Source organism: Lepidochelys olivacea, assembly GCF_965140295.1.
Source record: "Lepidochelys olivacea isolate rLepOli2 genome assembly, chromosome: 1".
Classification (NCBI taxonomy): domain Eukaryota; kingdom Metazoa; phylum Chordata; order Testudines; family Cheloniidae; genus Lepidochelys; species Lepidochelys olivacea.
The window spans coordinates 195,743,975-195,769,147 of record NC_140411.1 but is presented as its reverse complement, the minus strand read 5'-3'; the positions used below and the strand labels follow the sequence as shown (position 1 = coordinate 195,769,147).

General features: G+C 40.4%; 1 protein-coding gene across 2 annotated transcripts in view; it reads right to left on the bottom strand.

Annotated features, from left to right (window-relative positions):
- Positions 1 to 320: 320 nt before the first annotated feature.
- The window catches only part of IFT57 (intraflagellar transport 57), a 34,014-nt gene continuing 9,161 nt past the window's right edge, over positions 321 to 25,173 (bottom strand). The window contains exons 3-11 of one of the 2 annotated variants that reach the window (XM_084652119.1): positions 21,449 to 21,567; positions 20,355 to 20,445; positions 17,428 to 17,496; positions 16,749 to 16,871; positions 14,604 to 14,675; positions 9,740 to 9,871; positions 8,203 to 8,265; positions 2,788 to 2,854; positions 321 to 1,429 (exon numbers count right to left, since the gene is read on the bottom strand). In XM_084652119.1, the coding sequence (XP_084508245.1) occupies positions 1,251 to 1,429; positions 2,788 to 2,854; positions 8,203 to 8,265; positions 9,740 to 9,871; positions 14,604 to 14,675; positions 16,749 to 16,871; positions 17,428 to 17,496; positions 20,355 to 20,445; positions 21,449 to 21,567 (915 nt within the window). In that variant the 3' untranslated portion in view covers positions 321 to 1,250. The remainder of the gene's footprint in view (positions 1,430 to 2,787; positions 2,855 to 8,202; positions 8,266 to 9,739; positions 9,872 to 14,603; positions 14,676 to 16,748; positions 16,872 to 17,427; positions 17,497 to 20,354; positions 20,446 to 21,448; positions 21,568 to 25,173) is intronic. The other variant, XM_084652120.1, reaches the window with a different exon arrangement.

The window sequence follows — 25,173 nt, the reverse complement described above, 5'->3', positions numbered from 1 at the left end:
ATATTATGTCCTTATAGAAATAAACTAGGGGAAGTACTTATTTCAAGAACAAGTGCATTAGGAATATGCACCTGATCAAGACATCAAGGTCACAGGTTAAACTACTACAAATGTAGAGAAAGATAACTTTTCCAATGACATATGGCATAACGTTCAACCTTTAATCTAGGAAGGCACATCAAATTCAGAATTCCCCCAAATGGTGACTGACTACACACAGATTCGGTCTCTCAGAAATATCAGCAATATGTTTCTTGAATTAAACAAACGTTAGCACTTTTCATCCACAGATCTCAACCACAATTGTAAGGAGACTTAGCCATTGTTATCACAGTTTTATAGATAAATGTTACTGATGCATGGAGAAGTTACAAGAACAATGCACGGTCTCACACAGGAAATCATAGAATCATAGAATATCAGGGTTGGAAGGGACCTCAGGAGGTCATCTAGTCCAACCCCCTGCTCAAAGCAGGACCGATCCCCAAAGCAGGAAATCAATGGCAGAGTTGGGAAAAGAAGCAAGGTCTTATGCATTTTTCAGGTGCACTTGCCAGATGATACTGCCATGCTTATCGAAGTGAGGGACGTGTAGGTCCTGATGGAGTCATGACACTAACAGCTGCCTTGCAAAGTACTGAGATTTTGATTTACAACAGCCCTTCTAATCTCATCAAAACCTCCTCAGAAGAGTCTATCAATCATCCCCAATTGTGTCAAACATGGAGGTTATTTTGTTCTATATATAAAATTCAAATAGGGGCTGGGAGGGGACCAAACAATTTACTTTCACTTGTAGCCAGAATCAGATCTGACCCAGGTCTCTAGCAAGGGTAGGCGTTGTATTATTCCGATGTCAGCAATTAAATACTAATGTTAATCATATGAAAATGGGAATAAATAGCAGACATTTTAAAATTCCTTTCAAGCCTTCCACAAGTAATTTTCTTTCACCACACAATATCTAATCAAGACTTGAAGATTATAGGCTGTGTCAATAGACTTTTATACTACTTAACATACTACAGTGCAGTAGAAGAGACAAGTTAGTTAATGAGAATTTATTAATGTATTTATAAAATAAGTTTGAAAGCCTTTAAGTCAAAAAATTCAGCATGGCTCCATTTATAGAGCCTAAAGTGCTATGTACACATCTGCAACACCCTAAAATGCATGACAAGCATATTGTAAAAAAAACAAGTTATAAAAAAATTTGATTTGTCTGAAATACAAGTAAATTCCAAGCAACTTTAATAGGCACCTATTGTAGTTTCAGGAATCATAGTTGCATGCATATCTCTAGTCATATTTGATTTCTCCTTCAGCTTTGACTGGAGTAATGTGTGTTCCACTACACCAATCCGTATGTCCATCTGAACTGTTTCCTGCTTCAGTTTGGTTAAGGCCTGCTTAATTTTTACTAAAGGAGCTGTTTAAAAAAAAAAAAAAGAAAAAAAAAAAGGGCAAACAGTACATGTGTTAGTCTCCTGTACATGAAAAGCATTACTTTTTCCTATAATTCACTCCCTTTGCTAACTGGAGAATGAACAAAAGGATGTTATATTCTGGAGACACGATTTTACTGAGACATCATTTTTAACACACAAGACATATTAAAAATAGAAATAAGCAGTGATAATTTTGCTGCCTTCTTGACATGTTGGATCCGATAATGTGCATAAAAATGAGAAAAGGTTTTCCAATTTCATATTTTTTTGCACAGCAATAAGGCTCACCTGTCTACCTGAGGTGGAGTTTGGTGGAACAGGGAACAGTGAAGACACTGTCATCAACTCGCAGTGGAAGATCTCAGCTAGTAGAGGCTACGGCAGTGTTCCACATACCCCATTCCTTTTCCTCCCACCCCCTTTCACCTCTGCAAAGCAGACGCTGCTTCTTCACCCCTCCACACCACTCTTTGTGGAGCAAGGCATGTGGGGAAGGGCAGGGGGCAGCACAAGCTGCAGGTTCCAGGCTCTGGAGCTTGTTCTACCCATCACCACTGTCACTGGGCAGGAAGGGTAGTATGAGGCCAGGTGATTAACTCTGTATGGTGAGGGGAGGGTGTATACATTTTGCTTCCAGGGTGAGATAGCTATTGCAGCTGGTTTATCCCAGTTAGGCATCAGTAATTAAATAAAGTTGCAGCCCCTGTGTTTAACTCTATTAGGGTGTCTGCCTGATTCTCTCCATGTCTGCATCACAATTCCTTTTACATTTGAAACAGAGCAGGTTTCTCAGCTAAAAGAGACTTTAAGACAGCAAAACATATAGGCTTTTATGACTTTTAGAATTAATTTAAAATAGAAACAGTACAACCATCACAAGTACTAGAATGAATTTTTCTACTGGCTATAGGCCCAAACCTGTGAACACTTGCCACCAAACACAATGTTTACTGCCATGAGCAATCTGATGGTAGTAAGTGTTTGCAGTATCAGGCCCTACATCACCAGCAGTGTGTTAGTTATTTAGTTATTCAAATTAGAGAACCCATGAATTTTCTGAGATTTTTATGGTAAAATTCTCAAAAACCAAAATTTTGGAACCCAATGGGATTTAGACACCTAAATGCCTAAGTCACTTTTGAAAGCAGGTCTTAGATTCCTAAATCACTTAGGCTCCTTTGAAAATTTTACCCCGATGTTTTCACTTATTTAGTAACTCATTTCTGCTTTTGTTTAGTTTATTTTTCATGTACCAGATTATTTTTCCATAACCTAGGCCTGAATGTGCACTTGTTTCTCAGGGAATGGGAGGTTTTTCCTGAGGAAGGCATGTACATACCTCCATCGGTCATACTGCTTCCCTTCTCTTCCATTTCCTGCTTTACTTTTTCTAACACTTCAGTAATCTGAAATTGATATTAAGTGTGCATTTTTGAACTTCAATTAAAAAAATTCCGAATAACTACATTAATTTTACAAAAATGACTAATCTGTGCTCAGCATTGTAAATAGAGTAGCAATATTTCTCAATGCCAAACTACTAATCCCAAACTGGATTTTTAATGTGAAAAAAAGAACAATACAAGTCATGCAACATGAATAACATTTTGGCAGTGACCTGGGTTTACTGTTTTGAAGAGTCTTTCATCATAGAGTAATAATAATAAAAGTGATGCATTTCAGTAACTGATGGAAGACAAGAACCACTATTCTCTTAGGCCTGGTCTACACTAGTCTGGGGGGGGGGGGAAGAATCAATCTAAACTTCAGCTATGAGAATAGTGTAGCTACAAGAATAACATAGCCGAAGTCGACATACTTAGATCTACTTACCGCGGCGTCTTCACAGTGGTGAGTCGACTGCTGCCACTCCCCCGTCAACTCCGCTTGCGCCTCTCATGGCGGTGGAGTACAGAAGTTGACGGGAGAGCGCTTGGGGATCAATTTATCGAGTCTAGACTAGACACGATAAATCGACCCCCGACAGATCGATCGCTACCTGGCGATCTGGAGGGTAGTGTAGACCTGGCCTTAGAGAATGGTTGATGGACTAGCACTCCTGTCTGCATTACAACAGATTAAGGATCGCGTTTTCTGAGCTAGAAGGTGGTTTGCCAGGTGATGGTGGTTACCACAAAAAACAGGTTGGTTAAGGAATCCAGAGGGATGGTACCAGAATAAAAACATAGACAATGAAAGTTCCTGGGATGTGTACATAAAGTTCATTGGGATAGGTCTGTGTATAGAAGTAAGAAAAACTTCAGCACTGATACTGTATATTGAAAGGTCTGCATGTACAGTAGTATTGTGTCTGTAGCATGGATTGTGAAAAGGGAGCAATCCGGTTCGCTAATAAAGCACTTGGACCATAATATGGAAATGAATGGGTTGGAACCATTAAGCCACATTTACCTCCCTATTTCAATATGTTCAGAGAGAGAAAAACATTTTCACTACACACTTAGGGTGTATAGGTATGTCCCAATGGGCCAAGTGCTGATCACAGCTATACCAGCAAAAATCTGTAGTAGCACCAAATGTATCTGGCTTTACTCCAGATATGCACCAGTGTAGCTGAGATTAGAATTGTGTCCAATATCCACACACTTAGTCATGCATTATTCTTTATTAGTCACACACTAATTACCAAAGCATAAAAACATTATAAAGACTTCAAGTTCATACAGTGTTCTATTTTTAAAAATTACTTCTGCTTTTAGGATGGAGCAGTATTAAATGCAAGGTTAAATTATACAGTACAGTTTATTATTATTTTAAAACAGGCATAATTCTGCAGAGGTCCTACACTTCAGTAGACAGATTTGTACTATGAGAGATACAAGGTGGGTGAGATAATATTTTTTATTTGACCAACTTGTTAGTGAAAGAGAGTTGCTTTCAAGCTCCACAGAGCTTTTAGGTTGAAAGCATGTCTCTTTCACCAAGAAAAGCTGGACGAATAGAAGATATTACGTCATCCACCTTGTGTCTCTAACATTAAAAAAAAATCTTAATAAATGTTGTGATGATGGTTTCTGGTGTATTCTAGTAGTGTGATGAGATAGGACTATTACAGAAGTTTAGTCTCTTAGTGGATAAGGTTTTTGTAACCTACATAGTAAAGTTAGTAAGTGAATGAAATTTCCATAAATTTGATTAGGAGTGTTGAAACAAAAGACTGACATTTGCAATCAAAACAAATTGATATTTTGAAACAAAACGTTTTGATTTTCCACATCAACATTGTCATAGAATCATAAAATCATAGAATACTAGGGTTGGAAGGGACATCCAATCCAACCCCCTGCTCAAAGCACGGCCAATCCCCAACTAAATCATCCCAGCCAGCGCTTTGTCAAGCCTGACCTTAAAAACCTCTAAGGAAGGAGATTCCAGCACCTCCCTAGGTAATTCCAGTGCTTCACCACCCTCCTAGTGAAAAAGAAAAGGAGTACTTGTGGCACCTTAGAGACTAACCAATTTATTTGAGCATAAGCTTTCGTGAGCTACAGCTCACTTCATCGGATGCATACTGTGGAAAGTGTAGAAGATCTTCTTATATACACACAAAGCATGAAAAAAATACCTCCTCCCACCCCACTCTCCTACTGGTAATAGCTTATCTTAAGTGATCACTCTCCTTACAATGTGTATGATAATCAAGGTGGGCCATTTCCAGCACAAATCCAGGGTTTAACAAGAACGTCGGGGGGAGGGGGAGGTAGGAAAAAACAAGGGGAAATAGGCTTGAATAGAGACTGGGAATGATTAAGTCATTATGCAAGGTAACCTAAGTTAATTGTATCCAATTTGCAAATGAATTTCAATTCAACAGTTTCTCGCTGGAGTCTGGATTTGAAGTTTTTTTGTTGTAATATAGCAACTTTCATGTCTGTAATCGCGTGACCAGAGAGATTGAAGTGTTCTCCGACTGGTTTATGAATGTTATAATTCTTGACATCTGATTTGTGTCCATTTATTCTTTTACGTAGAGACTGTCCAGTTTGAGCAATGTACATGGCAGAGGGGCATTGCTGGCACATGATGGCATATATCACAATGGTGGATGGGCAGGTGAACGAGCCTCTGATAGTGTGGCTGATGTTATTTGGCCCTGTGATGGAGTCCCCTGAATAGATATGTGGGCACAGTTGGCAATGGGCTTTGTTGTTCAATCTGTTTCTTCACTTCCGCAGGTGGGTATTGTAGTTGTAAGAATGCTTGATAGAGATCTTGTAGGTGTTTGTCTCTGTCTGAGGGGTTGGAGCAAATGCAGTGAAGAAACAGATTGATAGAGCCAGAAGAGTTCCCAGAAGTCACCTACTACAGGACAGGCCTAACAAAGAAAATAATAGAACGCCACTAGCCATTACCTTCAGCCCCCAACTAAAACCCCTCCAACGGATTATTAAGGATCTACAACCTATCCTGAAGGATGACCCAACACTCTCACAAATCTTGGGAGACAGGCCAGTCCTTGCCTACAGACAGCCCCCCAACCTGAAGCAAATACTCACCAGCAACCACGTACCACAAAACAGAACCACTAACCCAGGAACCTATCCTTGCAACAAAGCCCGTTGCCAACTGTGCCCACATATCTATTCAGGGGACACCATCACAGGGCCTAATAACATCAGCCACGCTATCAGAGACTCGTTCACCTGCACATCCACCAATGTGATATATGCCATCATGTGCCAGCAATGCCCCTCTGCCATGTACATTGCTCAAACTGGACAGTCTCTACGTAAAAGAATAAATGGACACAAATCAGATGTCAAGAATTATAACATTCATAAATCAGTCGGAGAACACTTCAATCTCTCTGGTCACGTGATTACAGACATGAAAGTTGCGATAATTCAACAAAAAAACTTCAAATCCAGACTCCAGCAAGAAACTGTTGAATTGGAATTCATTTGCAAATTGGATACAATTAACTTAGACTTGAATAGAGACTGGGAATGGCTAAGTCATTATGCAAGGTAACCTATTTCCCCTTGTTTTTTCCTACACCCTCCCCCACAGACGTTCTTGTTAAACCCTGGATTTGTGCTGGAAATGGCCCACCTTGATTATCATACACACTGTAAGGAGAGTGATCACTTTAGATAAGCTATTACCAGCAGGAGAGTGGGGTGGGAGGAGGTATTTTTTCATGCTTTGTGTGTTTATAAAAAGATCTTCTACACTTTCCACAGTATACATCCGATGAAGTGAGCTGTAGCTCACGAAAGCTTATGCTCAAATAAATTGGTTAGTCTCTAAGGTGCCACAAGTACTCCTTTTCTTTTTGCGAATACAGACTAACACGGCTGTTACTCTGAAACCTAGTGAAAAAGGTTTTCCTAATATCCAACCTAAACCTCCTCCACTGCAACTTGAGACTATTACTCCTTGTTCTGTCATCTGCTACCACTGAGAACAGTCTAGATCCATCCTCTTCGGAACCCCCTTTCAGGTAGTTGAAAGCAGCTATCAAATCCCCCCTCATTCTTCTCTTCCGCAGACTAAACAATCCCAGTTCCCTCAGCCTCTCCTCATAAGTCATGTGTTCCAGTCCCCTAATCATTTTTGTTGCCCTCCACTGGACGCTTTCCAATTTTTCCACATCCTTCTTGTAGTGTGGGGCTGAAAACTGGACACAGTACTCCAGATGCGGCCTCAACAATGTCGAATAGAGGGGAACGATCACGTCCCTCGATCTGCTGGCAATGCCCCTACTTATGCAGCCCAAAATGCCATTGGCCTTCTTGATAACAAGGGCACACTGTTGACTCATATCCAGCTTCTCGTCCACTATAACCCCTAGGTCCTTTTCTGCAGAACTGCTGCCAAGCCATTCGGTCCCTAGTCTGTAGCGGTGCACGGAATTCTTCCGTCCTAAGTGCAGGACTCTGCACTTGTCCTGGTTGAACCTCATCAGATTTCTTTTGGCCCAGTCCTCTAATTTGTCTAGGTCCCTCTGTATCCTATCCCTACCCTCCAGCGTATCTACCACTCCTCCCAGTTTAGTGTCATCTGCAAACTTGCTGAGGGTGCAATCCACACCGTCCTCCAGATCATTTATGAAGATATTGAACAAAACCAGCCCCTGGACTGACCCTTGGGGCACTCCACTTGATACCGGTTTTAAAATATTTGGTTTCAAAATAGTGCTTCAGATAAATAAAAAAAGTCACTGAAATTGACATTTTCTATCAGAAAAATTCAAGAAAAAACCAGGTCTTCTGACAAAAACCTTTTTATTGGAAATTTTTTGGCCCACTGTACCAAATATTTTTTTAAAAAAATATAAATAATAAAATTTAGGATTTTCTCATCTTCAAAGCACTTTACAAACATTGACTGATTAATCCTCAATAGCCCTAATGAGATAGGTAAAATCCATATTTTATTTTATATATTTATATATTATTCTCCTTAGAGATGAGGAAAACTACGGGGGAGATCTTTAGTAGCTTGCCCACCTCACAGATAGAATCAGTAGCAGAGCTGAGATTAAAATTTTGGAATCTCTCTCTCAATCCTGGGCTCACAGTTCTAAACCACTTTCACAAAATGAACAAATTCTAAACGTTGATATGAAAAGTACTTCATATGAAAAAGTTTATTTCATACAATGGTAAACCCCAGTGTCAAATGACTATGCACAGTGGACTATTTTAAAAGTTAGAAAACAATGCATGAAAGATTGGAGCTCTTTTGAGAATTAAGACCATAACACAAATTATGTGAAAATATATTCTACCTCAGAAAGAGTTCTAGTCCTTTCTGTTACTCCTCCACTTCCCTGCTGGTATTTCTCTTTGGCCTGGAAGAGAGAACACTTTCTGTATTATTGACAAAACAGAAGCATACATACTGATTAGAGAATTTATTATAATAGTTGCTCTTTTAGATCCCAATTCTGGAAATCCTCATTCATGCATGCAGTGCCAATGAAATCAATGGAGTGTGAGGGAGAGTTTGCAATGTCTATCATTCAAGAATCTCAAAGCACCTTAACAAATGGCAATTAAAGATCACAACACTCATGTGAGGGAAGTAAGTTTTATCAGTTATTAACAGGTGCATAAACAGAAGCACAGAGAGTGCAAGTGCCTTATCCAGACCACAGTGAGTTTGTCAGAATTGGGATGGAACTCAGCAGTCCTGAACCCCAGGCCCTCTTTCTCAAAAGAGGAAATTAACCTGTCACCATTCTGGGTTTAACTGTACCTCTACCACATCCATTTGCTGGATTGGGCCCCGCAGACAAGTTCACACAAACCACCCAGGGGGAGGCAGGGATGAGGAGGAGGAGCTCTCTCATAACTTTAAGCCCTGTAGTTAGGGTACTCACCTGGAATGTGGGAGACCCTCAGTTTGAGTCCCATCTCTGCCTGAGGGGGAGAAGGGGTTTTAACAGGTATGACACCCCCTACCCCAGGTGAGTGCCCTAACTATTGCAGTATGGGATGTGTGGCTGCCTCTCCTGTTGAAACTGTAGCTTTGGGTACAAATAATTAAAGAATAATTTGGGCTAGAGAAAGAGAGGGAATACACATAACATGACAGCATAAGCATAATGATGACTCTGTAGCCTGGTGGTGAGAGCACTGACCTGGGATGTGGGAGAGCCAGGGTTCAATCCCCCTGCTCCGGTTACTCTAATCATTGATTGAAAGACTGAGAGCCCCCCACCAGATTAGCCCAGAGCCCAATGGTCAGGGCACCCACCTAAGAGCCAACAGATTCCTGTTTAAATCCCTTCTCACCCTCCTCAGATGGAGGGAGGGGAACTTGAACAGGGGGCCTCCCACATCCTAGGTGAGTACCCTAACCACTGAGCTAGAATTTATGAGGGAAGTTCTAGTCCTCCCCTGGCTTCTTGCTAAAATGGCACAGGTGCCTAACTCTGGAAGATGGAGAATCATTAGGCACCTCTCTGTAACTTGGATTTGGGTGCCTGTATTTATATGATGGGTAGGGCTTAGCATACATCGGCATCTACCATTAGTTAACATACTAGTTTTTATGGTTCAGTCTAAGATGACCCCTTTTCCCCCAGTCATTGCATAGGAACTCAGGCTTTGTTATCACACTGATTTTCTAGGTGCCTAAAAGTCAGATGTGATGCTCAGAATCACCATATCCAACTCCTTTTGTGCACCCAGGCCTTTGTCTTCTACCTACAGTCAGAGGGAGAAAGTAGATGTAGACTCTGCAGGCTGCACTTGATCCTTGGGCCATACTGTAGACAACTCAGCCCGACAAAAAGCAACAGCAATGGGTCAGTGCATTACCTCACTCAGCTGGGCTTGTGCTGTACGATATTCCTGAACCAAATGCTCCAACTGATTGTTGAGGTACTTTTCCCGACTGTTGACCTTTTCAAGGGTCCTACTGATTTCATTATGAAGTTTGTCAAGGTAACCCTAGAAAACGATATTCTGTGGGTAAGATTATATTTTGTATGTAATGTATGAACACAGTTAAAACTCCTCTAATTCAGAAAGGATATTGAAACATAGGAGTCTGAGATGGAAAAGAATTACAAGATCACTTGGCCTATGGCCAATGCAGGACTGCACCTATGATAAGGTTTTCTAGTGTTTAGTTTAGCCCAGATTCAAAATTTCTCAAGAAATGGTGCTTCTACCATTTCCCCTAAGATTATTCCAGTCTAATAAGTCTCACTGTCAGAAAGTTATTCTGACTACAGTATTTAGCTAATTTTTCCTTTTTAAAATTCCCTCTGATTATTAAGAAGCACCCACCACAGTATAGTCTTTAATAATTCCTCTCCATTTTCAGGATGTACCCACTTCAAATACTTGTTGTCAGCTATGTCCCCCATTACTTATCGTTGGACAAATTATACAACTTTACAATAATTTGTCCTTTGTCAATCCTGCCAGCCCTCAATCACATTTGTTGCATTTCTTCATAGTGCTGTAAAACAATCCCAAGAAAACTGAATCAAACAATTAATATATATCAAAGGGTATGTCTAACACTACGAAATTAGGTCGAATTTATAGAAGTCGATTTTTTAGGAAGCAATTTTATACAGTCGATTGTGTGTCCCCTCACTAAGTGCATTAAGTCGGCGGAGTGCGTCCACAGTACTGTGGCTAGTGTTGACTTTCAGAGCATTGCACTCTGGGTAGCTATCCCACAGCTCCCGCAGTCTCCACCGCCCATTGGAATTCTGGGTTAAGCTCCCAATGCCTGATGGGGCAAAAACATTGTGGCGGGTGGTTTTGGGTACATGTCATCAGTTACCTCTCCCTCTGTGAAAGCAACGGCAGACAATTGTTTCGCGCCTTTTTTCCGTGCGGACGCCATACTGCTTTAAGCAGATGGTGCAGTAGTACTGCTAACCGTCACCATCGAACCACTGCTTCCGCTTTAACTCTGCTCTCCTGCTTTCATGAATCCACCTCGCAGGTCCTCTTGTCGTTCTCTAGAAATATCTATTCTCATGGCATCCGTCATCAGCCACTGCTTCTGCTGCAACCCTGCTCTCCTGCAGATACCATACCACGGCAAGCATGGAGCCCGCTCAGATCACCGCGGCAGTTATGAGCATTGTAAACACCTCGTGCATTATCCTGCAGTATGTTCAGAACCAGAACCTGCAAAAGCAGGCGAGGAGGCGACGGCAGCGCGGTGACGAGAGTGATGAGGACATGGACACAGACTTCTCTCAAAGCATGAGCCCCATGCAAATTGGACATCCTGGTGGCAATGGGACAGGCTCATGCTGTGGAATGCCGATTCTGAGCCCGGGAAACAAGCACAGATTGGTGGGACCACATAGTGTTGCGGGTCTGGGATGATTCCCAGTGGCTGCAAAACTTTTGCATGCGTAAGGACACTTTCATAGAACTGAAGCGCAAGAATACCAAGATGAGAGCAACCGTTACAGTTCACAAGCGAGTGGTGATCACCTTCTAGAACCTTGCAACGCCAGACAGCTACCAGTCAGTCGGGAATCAATTTGGAGTGGGCAAATCCACTGTGGGGGCTGCTGTGATCCAAGCAGCCAACACAATCACTGAGCTGCTGCTATCAAGGTTAGTGACTCTGGGAAAAGTGCAGGTCATAGTGGATGGCTTTGCTGCAATGGGATTCCCTAACTGTGGTGGGGCGATAGACGGAACCCATATCCCTATCTTGGGACTGGACCACCTTGGCAGCCAGTACATAAACCGAAAGGGGTACCTTTCAGTGGTGCTGCACGCACTGGTGGATCACAAGGGACGTTTCACCAACATCAGTGTGGGATGGCCGGGAAAGGTACATGATGCTCGCATCTTCAGGAACTCTGGTCTGTTTCAACAGCTGCAGCAAGGGACTTACTTTCCAGACCAGAAAATAACCATTGGGGATGTTGAAATGCCTACAGTTATCCTTGGGGACACAGCCTACCCCTTAATGCCATGGCTCATGAAGCCATACACAGGCACCCTGGACAGTAGTCAGGAGCTGTTCAACTATGGGCTGAGCAAGTGCAGAATGGTGGTAGAATGTGCATTTGGACATTTAAAAGCGTGTTGGCGCAGTTTACTGATTCGGTTAGACCTCAGCGAAACCAATATTCCCATTGTTATTACTGCTTGCTGCGTGCTCCACAATATCTGTAAGAGTAAGGGGAAGACGTTTATGGTGAGGTGGGAGGTTGAGGCAAATCACCTGGCCGCTGATTATGCGCAGCCAGACACCAGGGCGGTTAAAAGAGCACAGCAGGGCGCGCTGTGCATCAGAGAAGCTTTGAAAACCAGTTTCATGGCTGACCAGGATACGATGTGACAGTTCTGTTTCTTTCTCCTTGATAGAAACCCGCCCCCTTGGTTCACTCTACTTCCCTGTAAGCCAGCTGACCTCCCCCCTTCGATCACCGCTTGCAGAGGCAATAAGTCATTGTTGTTTCAAATTCATGCATTCTTTATTAATTCATCACACAAATGGGGGATAACTGCCAGGGTAGTCCAGGAGGGCTGGGGAAGGAGGGAAGCACTGGGTGGGGTGGTGGAGGAGGAAGGAACAAGGCCACATTGCACTTCAAAACTTATTGAATGCCAGCCTTCTGTTGCTTGGTCAGTCCCCTGGGGTGGAGTGGTTGGGTGCCCAGAGGCCCCCCCCCCCGCAACGTTCTTGGGTGTCTGGGTGAGGAGGCTATGGAACTTGAGGAGGGCAGTTGGTTACACAGGGGCTGCAGCGGTGGTCTGTGCTGCTGATGCCTTTTCTGCAGCTCAACCATACGCAGGAGCATATCAGTTTGATCCTCCAGTAGCCTCAGCATTGCATCCTGCCTCCTCTCATCACGCTGCCGCCACCTATCATCTTGATCCCGCCACCCCTCCTCACGTTCATTTTGTGCTTTCCTGGACTCTGACATTGCTTCCTCCGCGCATTCTGCTGAGCTCTTTCAGTGCGGGAAGACTGCATGATCTCAGAGAATATTTCATCGCGAGTGCGGTTTTTTCAACTTCTTATCTGCGCTAGCCTCTGGGACGGAGATGATAGGGGGAGTGTTGAAATATTTGCAGCTGCGGGAGGAAAAAAAAGGGAGAGTAGTATTTAAAAAGACATTTTAGAGAACAATGGGTAGACTCTTTCATGGTGAACCAAGCTGTTAACATGACAGTACATGTGCTTTTGGTACAAGGTCGCCTCCTACCCCTCCCAATTCTCTGGGATGATCGCTTCACCCCTCCCCCCACCGCGTGGCTAACAGTGGGGAGGATTTCTTTTCAGCCACAGGCAAACAGCCCAGCAGGAATGGCCACCTCTGAATGTCCCCTTAATAAAATTCCCCTATTTCAACCAGGTGACCATGAATGATATCACTCTCCTGAGGATAACACAGAGAGATAAAGATCGGGTGTTGCTTGAATGCCAGCAAAACACCGGGACCATATGTTGCCATGCTTTGTTATGCAAGATTCCAGACTACATGCTACTGGCCTGGCATGGTTAAGTGTCCTACCATGGAGGATGGAATAAGGCTGCCCTCCCCAGAAACCTTTTGCAAAGGCTTTGGGAGTACCTCCAGGAGAGCTTCATGGAAATGTCCCTGGAGGATTTCTGCTCCATCCCCAGACACGTTAACAGACTTTTCCAGTAGCTGTACAGGCCGCAAACGCATCCCAAGTCTTCAGGGCAAATTAATCATTAAACACGCTTGCTTTTAAACCATGTATTATATTTACAAAGGTACACTCACCAGAGGTGCCTTCTCCACCTTCCAAGGTCCAGGAGCCCACCTTGGGAGAGTTGGGAGGGTATTGGCTCCAGGGTGATGAACAGTTCCTGGCTATCAGGGAGAATGGTTTCATCCTCATCTTCCTCATCCCCAAAATCCTCATCCCTGTTGAGTCAGACTCCCCCCTTGCAGGAGTCCACATACTGGGGTGGGATAGTGGTAGGGGCATCCCTAGAATTGCATGCAGCTCATCATAGAAGCGGCATGTCTGTGGGTCTGACCTGGAGCGTCCGTTTGCCTCTTTGGATTTTTGGTAGGCTTGCCTGAGCTCCTTAAGTTTCACGCGGCACTGCTGCAGGTCCCTGTTATAGCCTCTGTCCTTCATGCCCTTGGAGATTTTTTCAAATATTTTGACATTTCGTCTTTTGGAACGGAGTTCTGATAGCACGGATTAGTCTCCCCATACAGCGATCAGATCCAGTACCTCCCGTTTGGTCCATGCTGGAGCTCTTTTGCGATTCTGGGACTGCATGGTCACCTCTGCTGATGACCTCGCCACGCTGACCAAACAGGAAATGAAATTCAAAAGTTCCCGGTGCTGTTCCTGTGTACCTTGCTAGGGCATCTGAGTTGAAATTGCTGTCCAGAGCGGTCACAATGGAACACTCTGGGATAGCTCCTGGAGGCCAATACTGTCAAATTGCGTCCACACTAACCCAAGTTCGACCTGGCAATGTCGATTTCAGCGCTAATCCCCTCATCAGGGAGGAGTACAGAAATCGATTTTAAGAGCCCTTTAAGTAGACAAAAATGGCTTCATTGTGTGGACGGGTGCAGGGTTAAATCCATCTAACGCTGCTAAATTCGACCTAAACTCATAGTGTAGACCAGGGCAAAGAAGGCAGTTAAAAAAATGCTGGAAGACCAGTAGAGTACTCTGAATGTACAAGACATACCCTCGTCTCTTTTAAAGCAGATTCGATTCCATCTTTGTGCTGATGCATTTGATCTATGTGGATTCTCCAATCCTAACAATACATCAGAAAGATAATAAAATGCCTAGATTATAAATTCAGATAACAGCATAAGCATGAAAGAGCTAAAGAGGCTTGTATGTGACTCAAAGCTATTGTCCTACCTGCCCATATCCATTGAGTACTGTTGCTGTGTGCAGTTGCACAGCTGCCATATTCCATCCCTTCAGGCAGCTGCTTTATGGTGAAGTAATTTATCAGACTCTTAAATGTCACACTGTGACATTCATGTCCAAAACCAAATACTGAACATGTCTGAGGCCATACTCTCTGGAGTGTATTTGATCTTCATTAAAGTTCTTCTGCTACAAAACATTGTGATGGGGCCTTCCAGACACAAATATTGAGACTATTGATTACAACTCCATGAACTCTGCTAGGTCTCAGGCAGAGAAAGAGGGCATAGCTAAAATGTCAAAAGACCTGCCAATGTTCAAATGGTCAGATCTTCCCTTTCCAATTCACCTCCAGAGTCATCAGGAGAAGAGAGGAAGGAAATGAAAAAGCAAGACTACCTAACCCCCTTCTTTGTAAGGGCAGGGGAAAGAAAGGGGGGGGGGGAGAAAAACGTACGGATGACAGCAAACATACATAAGCGACATATAGATTTGAGAAAAATACCTTATAAAATATTACTCCGTTTTCTAAAATCCGCACACCAAACCATGGCCCAATGTGGCAAAATACTTTAAGCATGAGTAGCTGCACTAACTTCAATGAGAATACAGGTGTGCTTCAGTGTTTTGCTAGACTGGTGCCTATATGAGATGAGACCAGCACAGATCAGAGCTCTAGCAGCTGTTACACCTCTGAGGCTTATTGCCTATAATCTTGCTCATGTCCAACACAATCTGTTCAGAAATTAGGCAAAGGCTGCAAAAAGAAAAGATGAATTTTACACTGGCAGGTAGTAGAGGCTTAAAGTTTGGCAGCAGACCTTAGGTTACACATGTGACTTTTTGTTGGTTTGGTGAAAATTGGTTGTGATGTCAAATTTACAGGATTGGGTTGTTTTAGTTTTTTGTTAAGAAGTACTTTGGATTTGCACATACAGTAACTCCTCACTTAACGTTGTAGTTATGTTCCTGAAAAATGCAACTTTATGCGAAACAATGTTAAGCGAATCCAATTTCCTCATAAGAATTAATGTAAATGGGGGGTGGACGGGAATTTAGGTCCAGGGACATTTTTTTCACCAGACAAAAGATATTATGTACAGTATAAGTTTTAAAAAAATTTAAACAAACTGTTTCATATTGTACACAGCAATGAATGATTATGAAGCTTGGTTGAGGTGGTGGAGTAAGAGGGTGGGATATTTCCCAGGGAATGCCTTGCTGCTAAATGATGAACTAGCACTTGGCTGAGCCCTCAAAGGTCAACCACCCCCTGCTCCCTGACTGGCCCCCGGAACCCCTTACCCAGCCCTCCCCACTGCTGCCCCCTTACCATGCCTCTCAGAGCGGCAGGAGCTCGCAGCCCCACTGCCGGGATGGAGCCAGCCATCCTGGCCGTGCGCAGCGTCACTACAGAAGAAGGGGGACAGAGGAGGAGGGGCCGGGGGCGAGCCTCCCCGGCCAGGAGCTCAAGGGCCAGGTAGGACGGTCCCGCAGGCCGTAGTTTGCCCACCTCTGAAGTAGAATCTACATCTCTCATGTGGCTGACACAAACGTACCATCCAATAGTACTCCATGTGTTTGCTGTATTTCTGTAACTGTCCCAAAAAAACCTTTTATTACAAGCTAAATTAAAGGTTCAATCTGAAAAGTGTTTTCCATGTTTTAAAAGTTTCCACTGGAATTAAATTACACATTAGCAAATGACTGAAATGCTCGGATATTAGTACAGTATAAATTACTGTAGAATGTTAGAAAAACATTAAAATAAACAATTCTCTCTCTCTCAGATCTCTTACCGGGGACAGCAAGCTACAGGTAGTTTTGGAACATCTCACTGTAAACTATTCAGTGTTTTTTTAAAGATTGGGATATATAAAAATGGCAGATATTCATCATAAACTGCTTATTCAATTCATTTATACCAAAACATACACATGCTCTTACACACCTTATTGTCAGTTCTGACTGTAACTTTCAGTTGTGGAAGAACACGTTCCACTTCCAGGTTCCATTCTGCTGCATCTGTTGTGGACTCTAAAATCTCTTCTTGTTTTGTGGATTCATTCATATCCTAAACAAACATTTCAATAGAAAACAATTGCTAGGTGATCAAGTTACAATGGCTTAAGACATTCAGAACAGGGAGAAATATTCATGGTTAGGAAAATTTACAACTATTTGATTTATATTATTTTATGATTTATTGTTGTTTCTTTGCACCTGTAAGTATTAGGATTTAAAACATCTTATCTGATTTTACTAAGTATTAAAATGAATGAGTAATGCATTACCAGTAAGATAACAGACATGAAACTATTTTAGACCCAATTAAAAAAAAATACGTACATAGAAACAAGGTGCTATTTAAGTTCTTGGAAGCTGATACTTCAAGATTTGTATAACTTTAAGAGATTCTGTAATTTAGAAACTTGATTTGTGTCTTTTAAAATAAGTTGGTCCTCTATAGTTAGTATGTTTTTGCTATTTATATTATATTAATATTTTCAGATGAAAATCAAGTGACAGCCTTTATTCATAATAAATTGTAAAACCGATGTAAATAAGTTATGGTTTAAGATGTTAAGATCTGCCATACTTTATCAGGGTGTTAATAGGTAATAACTTACTGATCTATAGGTTTGTGCCTTTAGAACGTTCAGATCAATAAAGTTCTCTTCATTGTCTGTCTCTTCTTCCTTAAAAGAAATGTTGCAAAACATTTCATTAGTAAATATTGCATTATTTTCCTTCAGCTTTTCCTGAACTGAAGCAGAACAAATAATATTTTTCAAGTTTTTGTAAAATATCATGTAGTTTTTGAAAGTGCAGCTTGTGTTTATCAAAATTCATATAAGCACATGCAGCATCTTTGGGTAGTATGTTTCTTTTATAGAAGTTAGATTTTAGCTGGGATTTTAAGGGGAAAATAAGGGAGCTGGGTGTCCAGTTCCCAAGACTCTTGAAAAACCACAGCCTTAATTCATTTGTCAAACGGAAGTTACATTCCATTCAGCTCAACAAGTGACACAATATCTTACATTAACATACACAAGGCAGATCTACTCCAAGGATCAGTTTAGTATTGGTGCAAATGACTAAATCTACACTTCATGCCAGTGCAAAATTTGGTCCTTAGGCACAATCCAGTTACCTTTAAGCTCTGCCAGGCAGGGACTGTTTGACATTTATTTGTACAGCATGTAACACAGCGAGGGTCTGGTCTGTGACTGAGCACTACCATAATATAAATAATAAAAAATAAATAATAATAGTTGTGAGACCCAAAGTCTAAACTGGGGTTTTAGGATTGACCAGCTAATATTCCCCAAGGAGTCTTCACCCTTGTTACTTATTAAAAGAAATATGATTCAGTACCAGTTTTATAAATTTTATTAAAACGATTACACTTAAAATCAAGAAAGCATATCACTAAAACTAAACTATTAACACTACTAAACTGAATTAAAAGTTAAAGTATATTGGATTGGAATTAAATCATTACATTAATACAACAAATATTCCTTATAATTCCAAAAAGGAATCAAAGGAGGTGGTTTTCCATTGGTGAAAACCCCAACTAAGGAGTTTTACCATTGGCAATGAAATCAAAATTTAGAGCTGGCTGAACATTTTATAACTGAAACCAAATTATTGATTAAAGTCTTCTAAACCACAACCTCAAAGTCAAATATAAGATTCCTCCTTAGATTTCAACTGTGTGGTATTCCTCGCCACCAACATAGATCACACAACCTCAACAAAATACTCTAGTGAGTAGAAGTCTGACAATTCTTAACAGTTTACAGCTGACAGGTTAAGTTTCTTAGGATTCTCAGACACAGAACACACTTTTACTGAACACTTAGGAGACTGAGTTTAGGATTTTTTAAAATCTGGGGAACTTTCTTTTTTGTGCCTTCCCTGTGTAGATTTTATGGATACTCATACACACATGCACCTATACAACCACACTTTCCTACCTTAAGATTAAAGAAGGTAAGGCTAGGATGTCTCCCAACTAATAAAAACAAAAAGGAAAAAAAGAAAGAAAGAAAAAGCCATACATAAGATAACAGGGGTTTACAAACTCTTCAACTCTTGCAGTCCTCTAGACTCTTCTGCCATAGGAGCTGGGACTGCAGTCAGTCAAAGAGCCAGATGACATTATTAACACAGTACTTCTCACTAGTTGGACCTTGTCCTCCGGGGGCAGGGAGGCTGGCCAAAAGGCTTCCATAACACTTTAGTCAATATCTTGACTTCCTCTCCCTAAACTGCCTGGCCTTAAGTCTCAAGAACACAAGTCTTCCCTCAGGTGGTTTGCTGACCCAACAGGAGAGGCTTTTTTACTTTACCCTTAATTCTTTTGGCTTGTGAATTGCGCATACTCAGCCTGGCCTCACCTCCCTCCAATGCCTTTTGACAAATCAGGTGCCAGGCTAACACATGTTTGAGTTAGGTCATGTTTAGCTAGCATCATATTTGGGAAAAGTACTCCTTAAGCCAGCAATTAAAAAAAATATTCAATGCTTGCATGCCACAGAGGCTGCATATCCATGACTCCAAGAAAATCAAAAACACAGAATGGAGGCCACTTTTGAAGATGCTGACATGATCTCATCCAGATGAAAAGATCCTGTGATGATGTCATACCACCAGTTTATGGAAAATTAGACTCAAGTCCTATAAAAATATCTGAGTGAAAAAGACCTTTAGCAACCAAACAGCCACTCAACATCCATCCATCAGAAGAAATTAAAAATACATTTGTACATCTTAAGTCCAGGTTTCACAATCTTTTGTTAACAATGCAGCCTTACAATAATCTTTATATTTAGGAACTAGGCGATAGGAATTTTCCATCTTAACCGAAAAAGAAACACCAAAGTAAATCAGCATAGAAACCATTTACAACAGAAATAATTAAAATGTACAAGGCCTACCTCTGTATGCACTGTTTTTCTTTCTGAGTACTACTAATAATTCAAGTCTGTGGAAAGACTTCATTTGGAGTTGGATTGGACTCAGGTTGCAAATGCTTCATTCAAGAAATATATCTTGTTCCGTAACTCACATTTAGGTTCTAGACTATTTGTGTAAATAAGGGTTTTAGGATTGGGCCCTGCATTTGTGAAGTGGTGTGTGACTTTTTAGCAATAGGCCAGTTCCTGAAGTCCTTGCTCAAACAAAAACTCCAATTAACATCAATAAGAGTTTGCCTCAGTAGAAACAAAGCATCTCAGGATTCAGTCCCATAGTAAATAATGTATTTATTTCTATACCACCATAAATGTCTATGATGCTTTACAATACTTGTACATGCAGATAAAGACAGATGCTCTGCCAGGTTTACAGTCTAGAGCACTATGCTCTAAATTAAATTAAATTAAATTAAAATGAGAACAAGAGGAAGTAAAGAGGAGCTGACAACACAGGAAAGTCTAGGGAAAAAAAAGATGAGGGTGTGGACAATATCAAAACAATAAAATAAAGAACACTAGAACAAAAAGCTCACCGTTGAGAAGTATAACTGGAAAAAATCATATGGACCTACCTCAATTTCTTCCTCCAGTTTATTAAGTGTCAATTCTGCATCATCTTCTGTTATTGCTTCTTCTTCTAGCTCCTCTGTTGGGTATGCTGGTCTGAAACAACATACATGTTCTCAGAACATTCAGCTTTCAAAACAAACAATAAATGTACTTCTCAAGAAGAATTATAAACAAACAAAATTATTAGGAGAGAGTTATGGATGCTGACTATGCCCAGGTATAATGAAGCACAGTGATGAGGAATTTACATAGACACAACACATTACAGACTTGACCTGAAAAATTTTCACTAGTCTAGCCTTAGAACTCAACACATGGATTCACTATTGTGCCAAACAGTACAGTTTCTCTCTTGTGAAGACACCTAGGGATTAGGTTCAGATTCATTTTCACTTGTGACTTAATCTTACAAGCTTCAAGCATGAGTCACTACAGATTAATTTTTGTCTTATTGACAATGTTTAAGTGATACATAATAGTAAACAGTATATGTTAGTCATTAAATTCATTTCCTCTGTACCATTTCAGAGCCAAACTAAGGATATTTTTTTAAGTGTTTTTAAACAAAATTTCACTTCTTGGAAATTCCTCTCTGCTCACCTTTCTCCCAAATTTTCCTTCTCATCACAATATGTACTGATCTTATTGTTTAATTGCATCTAGACACTAAAGTTTACTTTACTTACCATTGAAAGAGTCAGAAATTAGGTATTGAGAGGTTATAACAAGACATCAATCAATAGGTCACTACCCAAGTGTTTGACTAGCAAAAGATAATACTATAGAGGAAGATAAACGAGAGCATTTAAACTAACCCAGCTAATCTAATCTAGTTAAATGAAAGGGAAAAAAAATTGTCCAAATTCAGCTCTGGTGTAACTCCACCAAATTGAGTGGTAGTGCATTTGGAATTCATTTGTCCTACTGTTACAAGCTTGACTGAACTAATCTTTTGAACCTGTGTAACTACAAATAAAGATTTAACACTTATTTGTTCTGGCTTCATTAATGTACACGAGGTCTGTCATCCTGTACAATTAGCATTTGTTCATTTGAAAACAAGTCATACAGGGGGATTCTTATAAGTACACTATACCTTTTCCAGCTAAAGTCAGTATGTTTCAAGGCTTCTTCAGCTAAACAATCAAGAACATAACATGCTTGCTCTCCATAACCTGCCTTTAACTTTGAAGGAGGAAAATCCACAGACCTCCCCTAAAACAAACAAATACAAGATCACTGGCCAGCAATTATGAATGTTTTCTTTCAGACAGGTAACCAGATTTTCTTGACTATTACCAAAGTGTTCACAGCATATGGTGCTTCTACAAATTTCTACCCACTTTTATTTAACTATTTCTTTATTTAGGAAGTTTTAACAGGTTTACAAATTCTTGTCATGTAAATATCAGAGACAAAACAATAATTATAATAAATGTGCTTTTGTTTAGAGAAACATTATTCTGTAATACAATCATCAGATCTTTCTATTTAACAGTGTATTACCACATTACAGAGTGAGCATATTTACAGTACTCCACACTGTTTCTAGTGATTTTATTAAATGATGTGAAATCTCTAATTACATATATTTCAAAAATTAGGCATGTCTATTGAAAAAATTGGCCAGGTATACTGGGGTTTTTTTTGGCAGATGAACACACGGAGTATTGAATAAATCTAAATGGCTATGTACCCTCTGTTTTGATGGGTACATAATTCATACATTAATTTTTCCATATTTTTTGAACAATTCCTCTAGAGTTGGACGCACTATTTTTCTTTTTCCAATGAGAGGCTATCAACAGCTGAGCAGCTACTAGCAGATGAGAAATTAATTCATTCCCTTTTGTGTGACCATTTCCACCAGAAAGCCGCAGGAGCATTAAGTATCCAACAAGTTGTAATATTTGATTATGAATCACATCCCAATACTCTCTAATGACTGGACATAAAATCTCTTTCACCACAATTTCTCCAATATAGATATAAAGATGGAATGGGGATAAATTTTTAACCTGACTGGCATGTGGTACCATTCAAACAGTATCTTAAGAAACTTTCTTTTATGCAACAGAGCGAGAGTGACAGTCCTCTTTTCCAGCTCAAATCTCATTCCTCTGGGGTAATTTGTCTGTCCAGGCCCTTTCCCCAACAGATCATATATGGACATGTTTTTGTTAGGAAAGTTGTCTGCAAAGACTCATGTAAAATTACCGGTAGTTATTTTTATGTTTCCTAACTGGCCTGACTCCATCACTTCTATTCAAGTTAGCTTTCTGTACATGACAGTTTTTCTAGAAAGTTGGGACAAATAAAGTCACACTTGAAAGTAGTGGTACCATTGGAGAGTAGGATGGTTAAAGTTAGTTTCAATCTCTAAATAAGTTAGAAAAGTTTCTTTGCTGAATAGCTGGCCAACCATATGTAGTCAATGGCTTCCCCATTCTTTAAAACTCTCTGCAAATATCCAGATCTTGAACCAATAGGTGTCATTGGTGAGCGAAAATAATTTATTTATAGTTCTATCCCCAACCCACAGAATAACTGTTGCTATTTTTGAAGGGAAAGAGGATATTTATTAATTATTATTAATTAATAATAACAACCACCATAATCTGTGGTACTCTAGAAATATTTATAGTGCTACAATTTTCTTGTTCCATAAAGATCCTGTGTTTGGCTGAGTTTGAGCATCCCCAACCCATTATTGCTTTGAGATGGCTGGCTTGACAGTACCATCAGAGAGTATTTGGAACAGCTAGGCCACTCTGTTCAATGAATTTGCACAAAGTATCTGCGCTCACTCTTGGTCGTTTCTTATTCCATATAAATACTAACATTCTTTATATTTCTGTAATCTTGAAACAGGAAAGAAATCTTTGGCAAAATATTCATTTTGATTGTGATTATTTTTCCCAAACAAGAAACTGCATACTTCCCCAAGCACTGCAGATCTTTTTTATTTGCTGAAATAGTGGTTTGACATTTAAATCACGGTGCTCTAGGTTGTTTGAGATTTGAATTCCCAGGTATTTTATAGGTATTTTATAGAATTTGTTGTCCATTTGTACCCAAATATCTTCTGGAAGGACTTCAGAGTCTGGCAAATATATAGATAGCTAGCATTTCAGATGTGACAATTTCCTTTGAGTCCAGACGCTTTCCCAAAGTCATGAATTTCTTTAAATACGAGTTTTAAGGAAATGTTTGGGTTAGATAAAAATAATTTCATATCATCAGCAAATAAAGCTATTTTCTGAAGTGTTCCTTCAAATTCTATTCCTGTGATAGGAACAATAATCTATCTCCTGTTTAAACAGCTCCATGGCCAGCGAAAAAAGTAAAGAAGACAATGGACACCCCTGCCTAGGCTGTCTGTAATTCAAAGAGGGGAGATTTAGTCCTATTAACTCGCACAGTTCCTTTTGGGCTTGTGTAAATAGCATTTATCCATTTAAGGAACTGGAGGGCCAACTTCTATACAGGACATGGCTTAGAATAGAGTGTAACCGTCCGTTTCTAAAGCTCGCTCTCTGTGTCAAGTGATAACAAAACAAATGGGGGATCTTGTTTTGATCTGGAATTACGGATTATTCCAAGGACTCACTGAATAGCATCTGAATTTGTTTATCTTTAATGAATCCAGTTTGATCTGGGTTTACATAAACTGAGAGCATGGACTGCAATCAGCTAGCTAGTATTTTTGCTAAAATATTTACGTCATGATTCAGCAGTGATACATGAGCCTCTAAGAGCTGCATAAGGTAAGGCTGTCGCCAATTTTAGGGAGAACAATGATAGGAACTTCCACAACTTATGAAAGAAACTAACAGAATGGTACAGAAGGAACCCCTCAAGTGACCACACCACCCCCCACATCCTTGGGGAAAAAAATCTGCAGCCAAATGGGGAGGGAGAAATCAATAGCTAATGAGAGGTGGGAGTCCTGGGAGTATCTCTGAGAAGGTAACAACGATTGTGGAGAATCAAGAGCAGCAAGGCAGCTAAATGGGCAAGGAGGCAGGTAAGGGTAAATGAGAAACAGGCAAAGAACAAACAGAGCAGAAAATAGGGTATGGGAGGAGAAGCAGCAGGTTCTCACCAGCATACGGTCTGCTCATGTTCTTGTTTATAATTTTTCTGTTTATTACTGTCCTTTTTGTTTATGGAAGAACATCCTTACCATTCCAAGGAGATGCTCCATTATTAGACGTTTCCATAAGATGTCGTCACTTTAAATATTTTAAAACAGAGTATTCATTATATAGTTTCTCTTTTTACAATAGGTTTTGAATAGCTATTGGTTGTGGAGTATTGTCTGGTTGTAACCCTCCTGTAGTTGCTGTCCATGGAATATCTATCCTCATCAGTTCTTTCTTTTAATTCAATTTTAATTCTTTTAATTTAATTCCAACTTTGTTGGAAAAACATTTCCCTATAGTTCCTGTTAACAGAGCAGTTTGTGTCAGACTTTTATTCCTTAATAGAAAAATAAAGAACTCCAAAGTATGAGCCTAATTCTGAATCACTAACATCAATGGGAATTTTAACCATTGATTTCAACAGGAGTAGGAACATTAACATTTGTACAACATTTTTTAAGAGAAAAATCTTCAGTGTGTATATAACAGTGTATTTCCCAGGCACCTTTTGTAGCAATGGAAAAAAGTAAGTCTGATTTAACCCATTTTACAGAATGCTAAACTCAACTATTTTTGCGGAACACTGGTTCCTCTTCTACTGAGGTGGAGGCCATCCAAACTTCAGCCCTCTCTCCCCTTAGAAGATTGGCTAATCTCCTGAGGGACAAACCGTCTA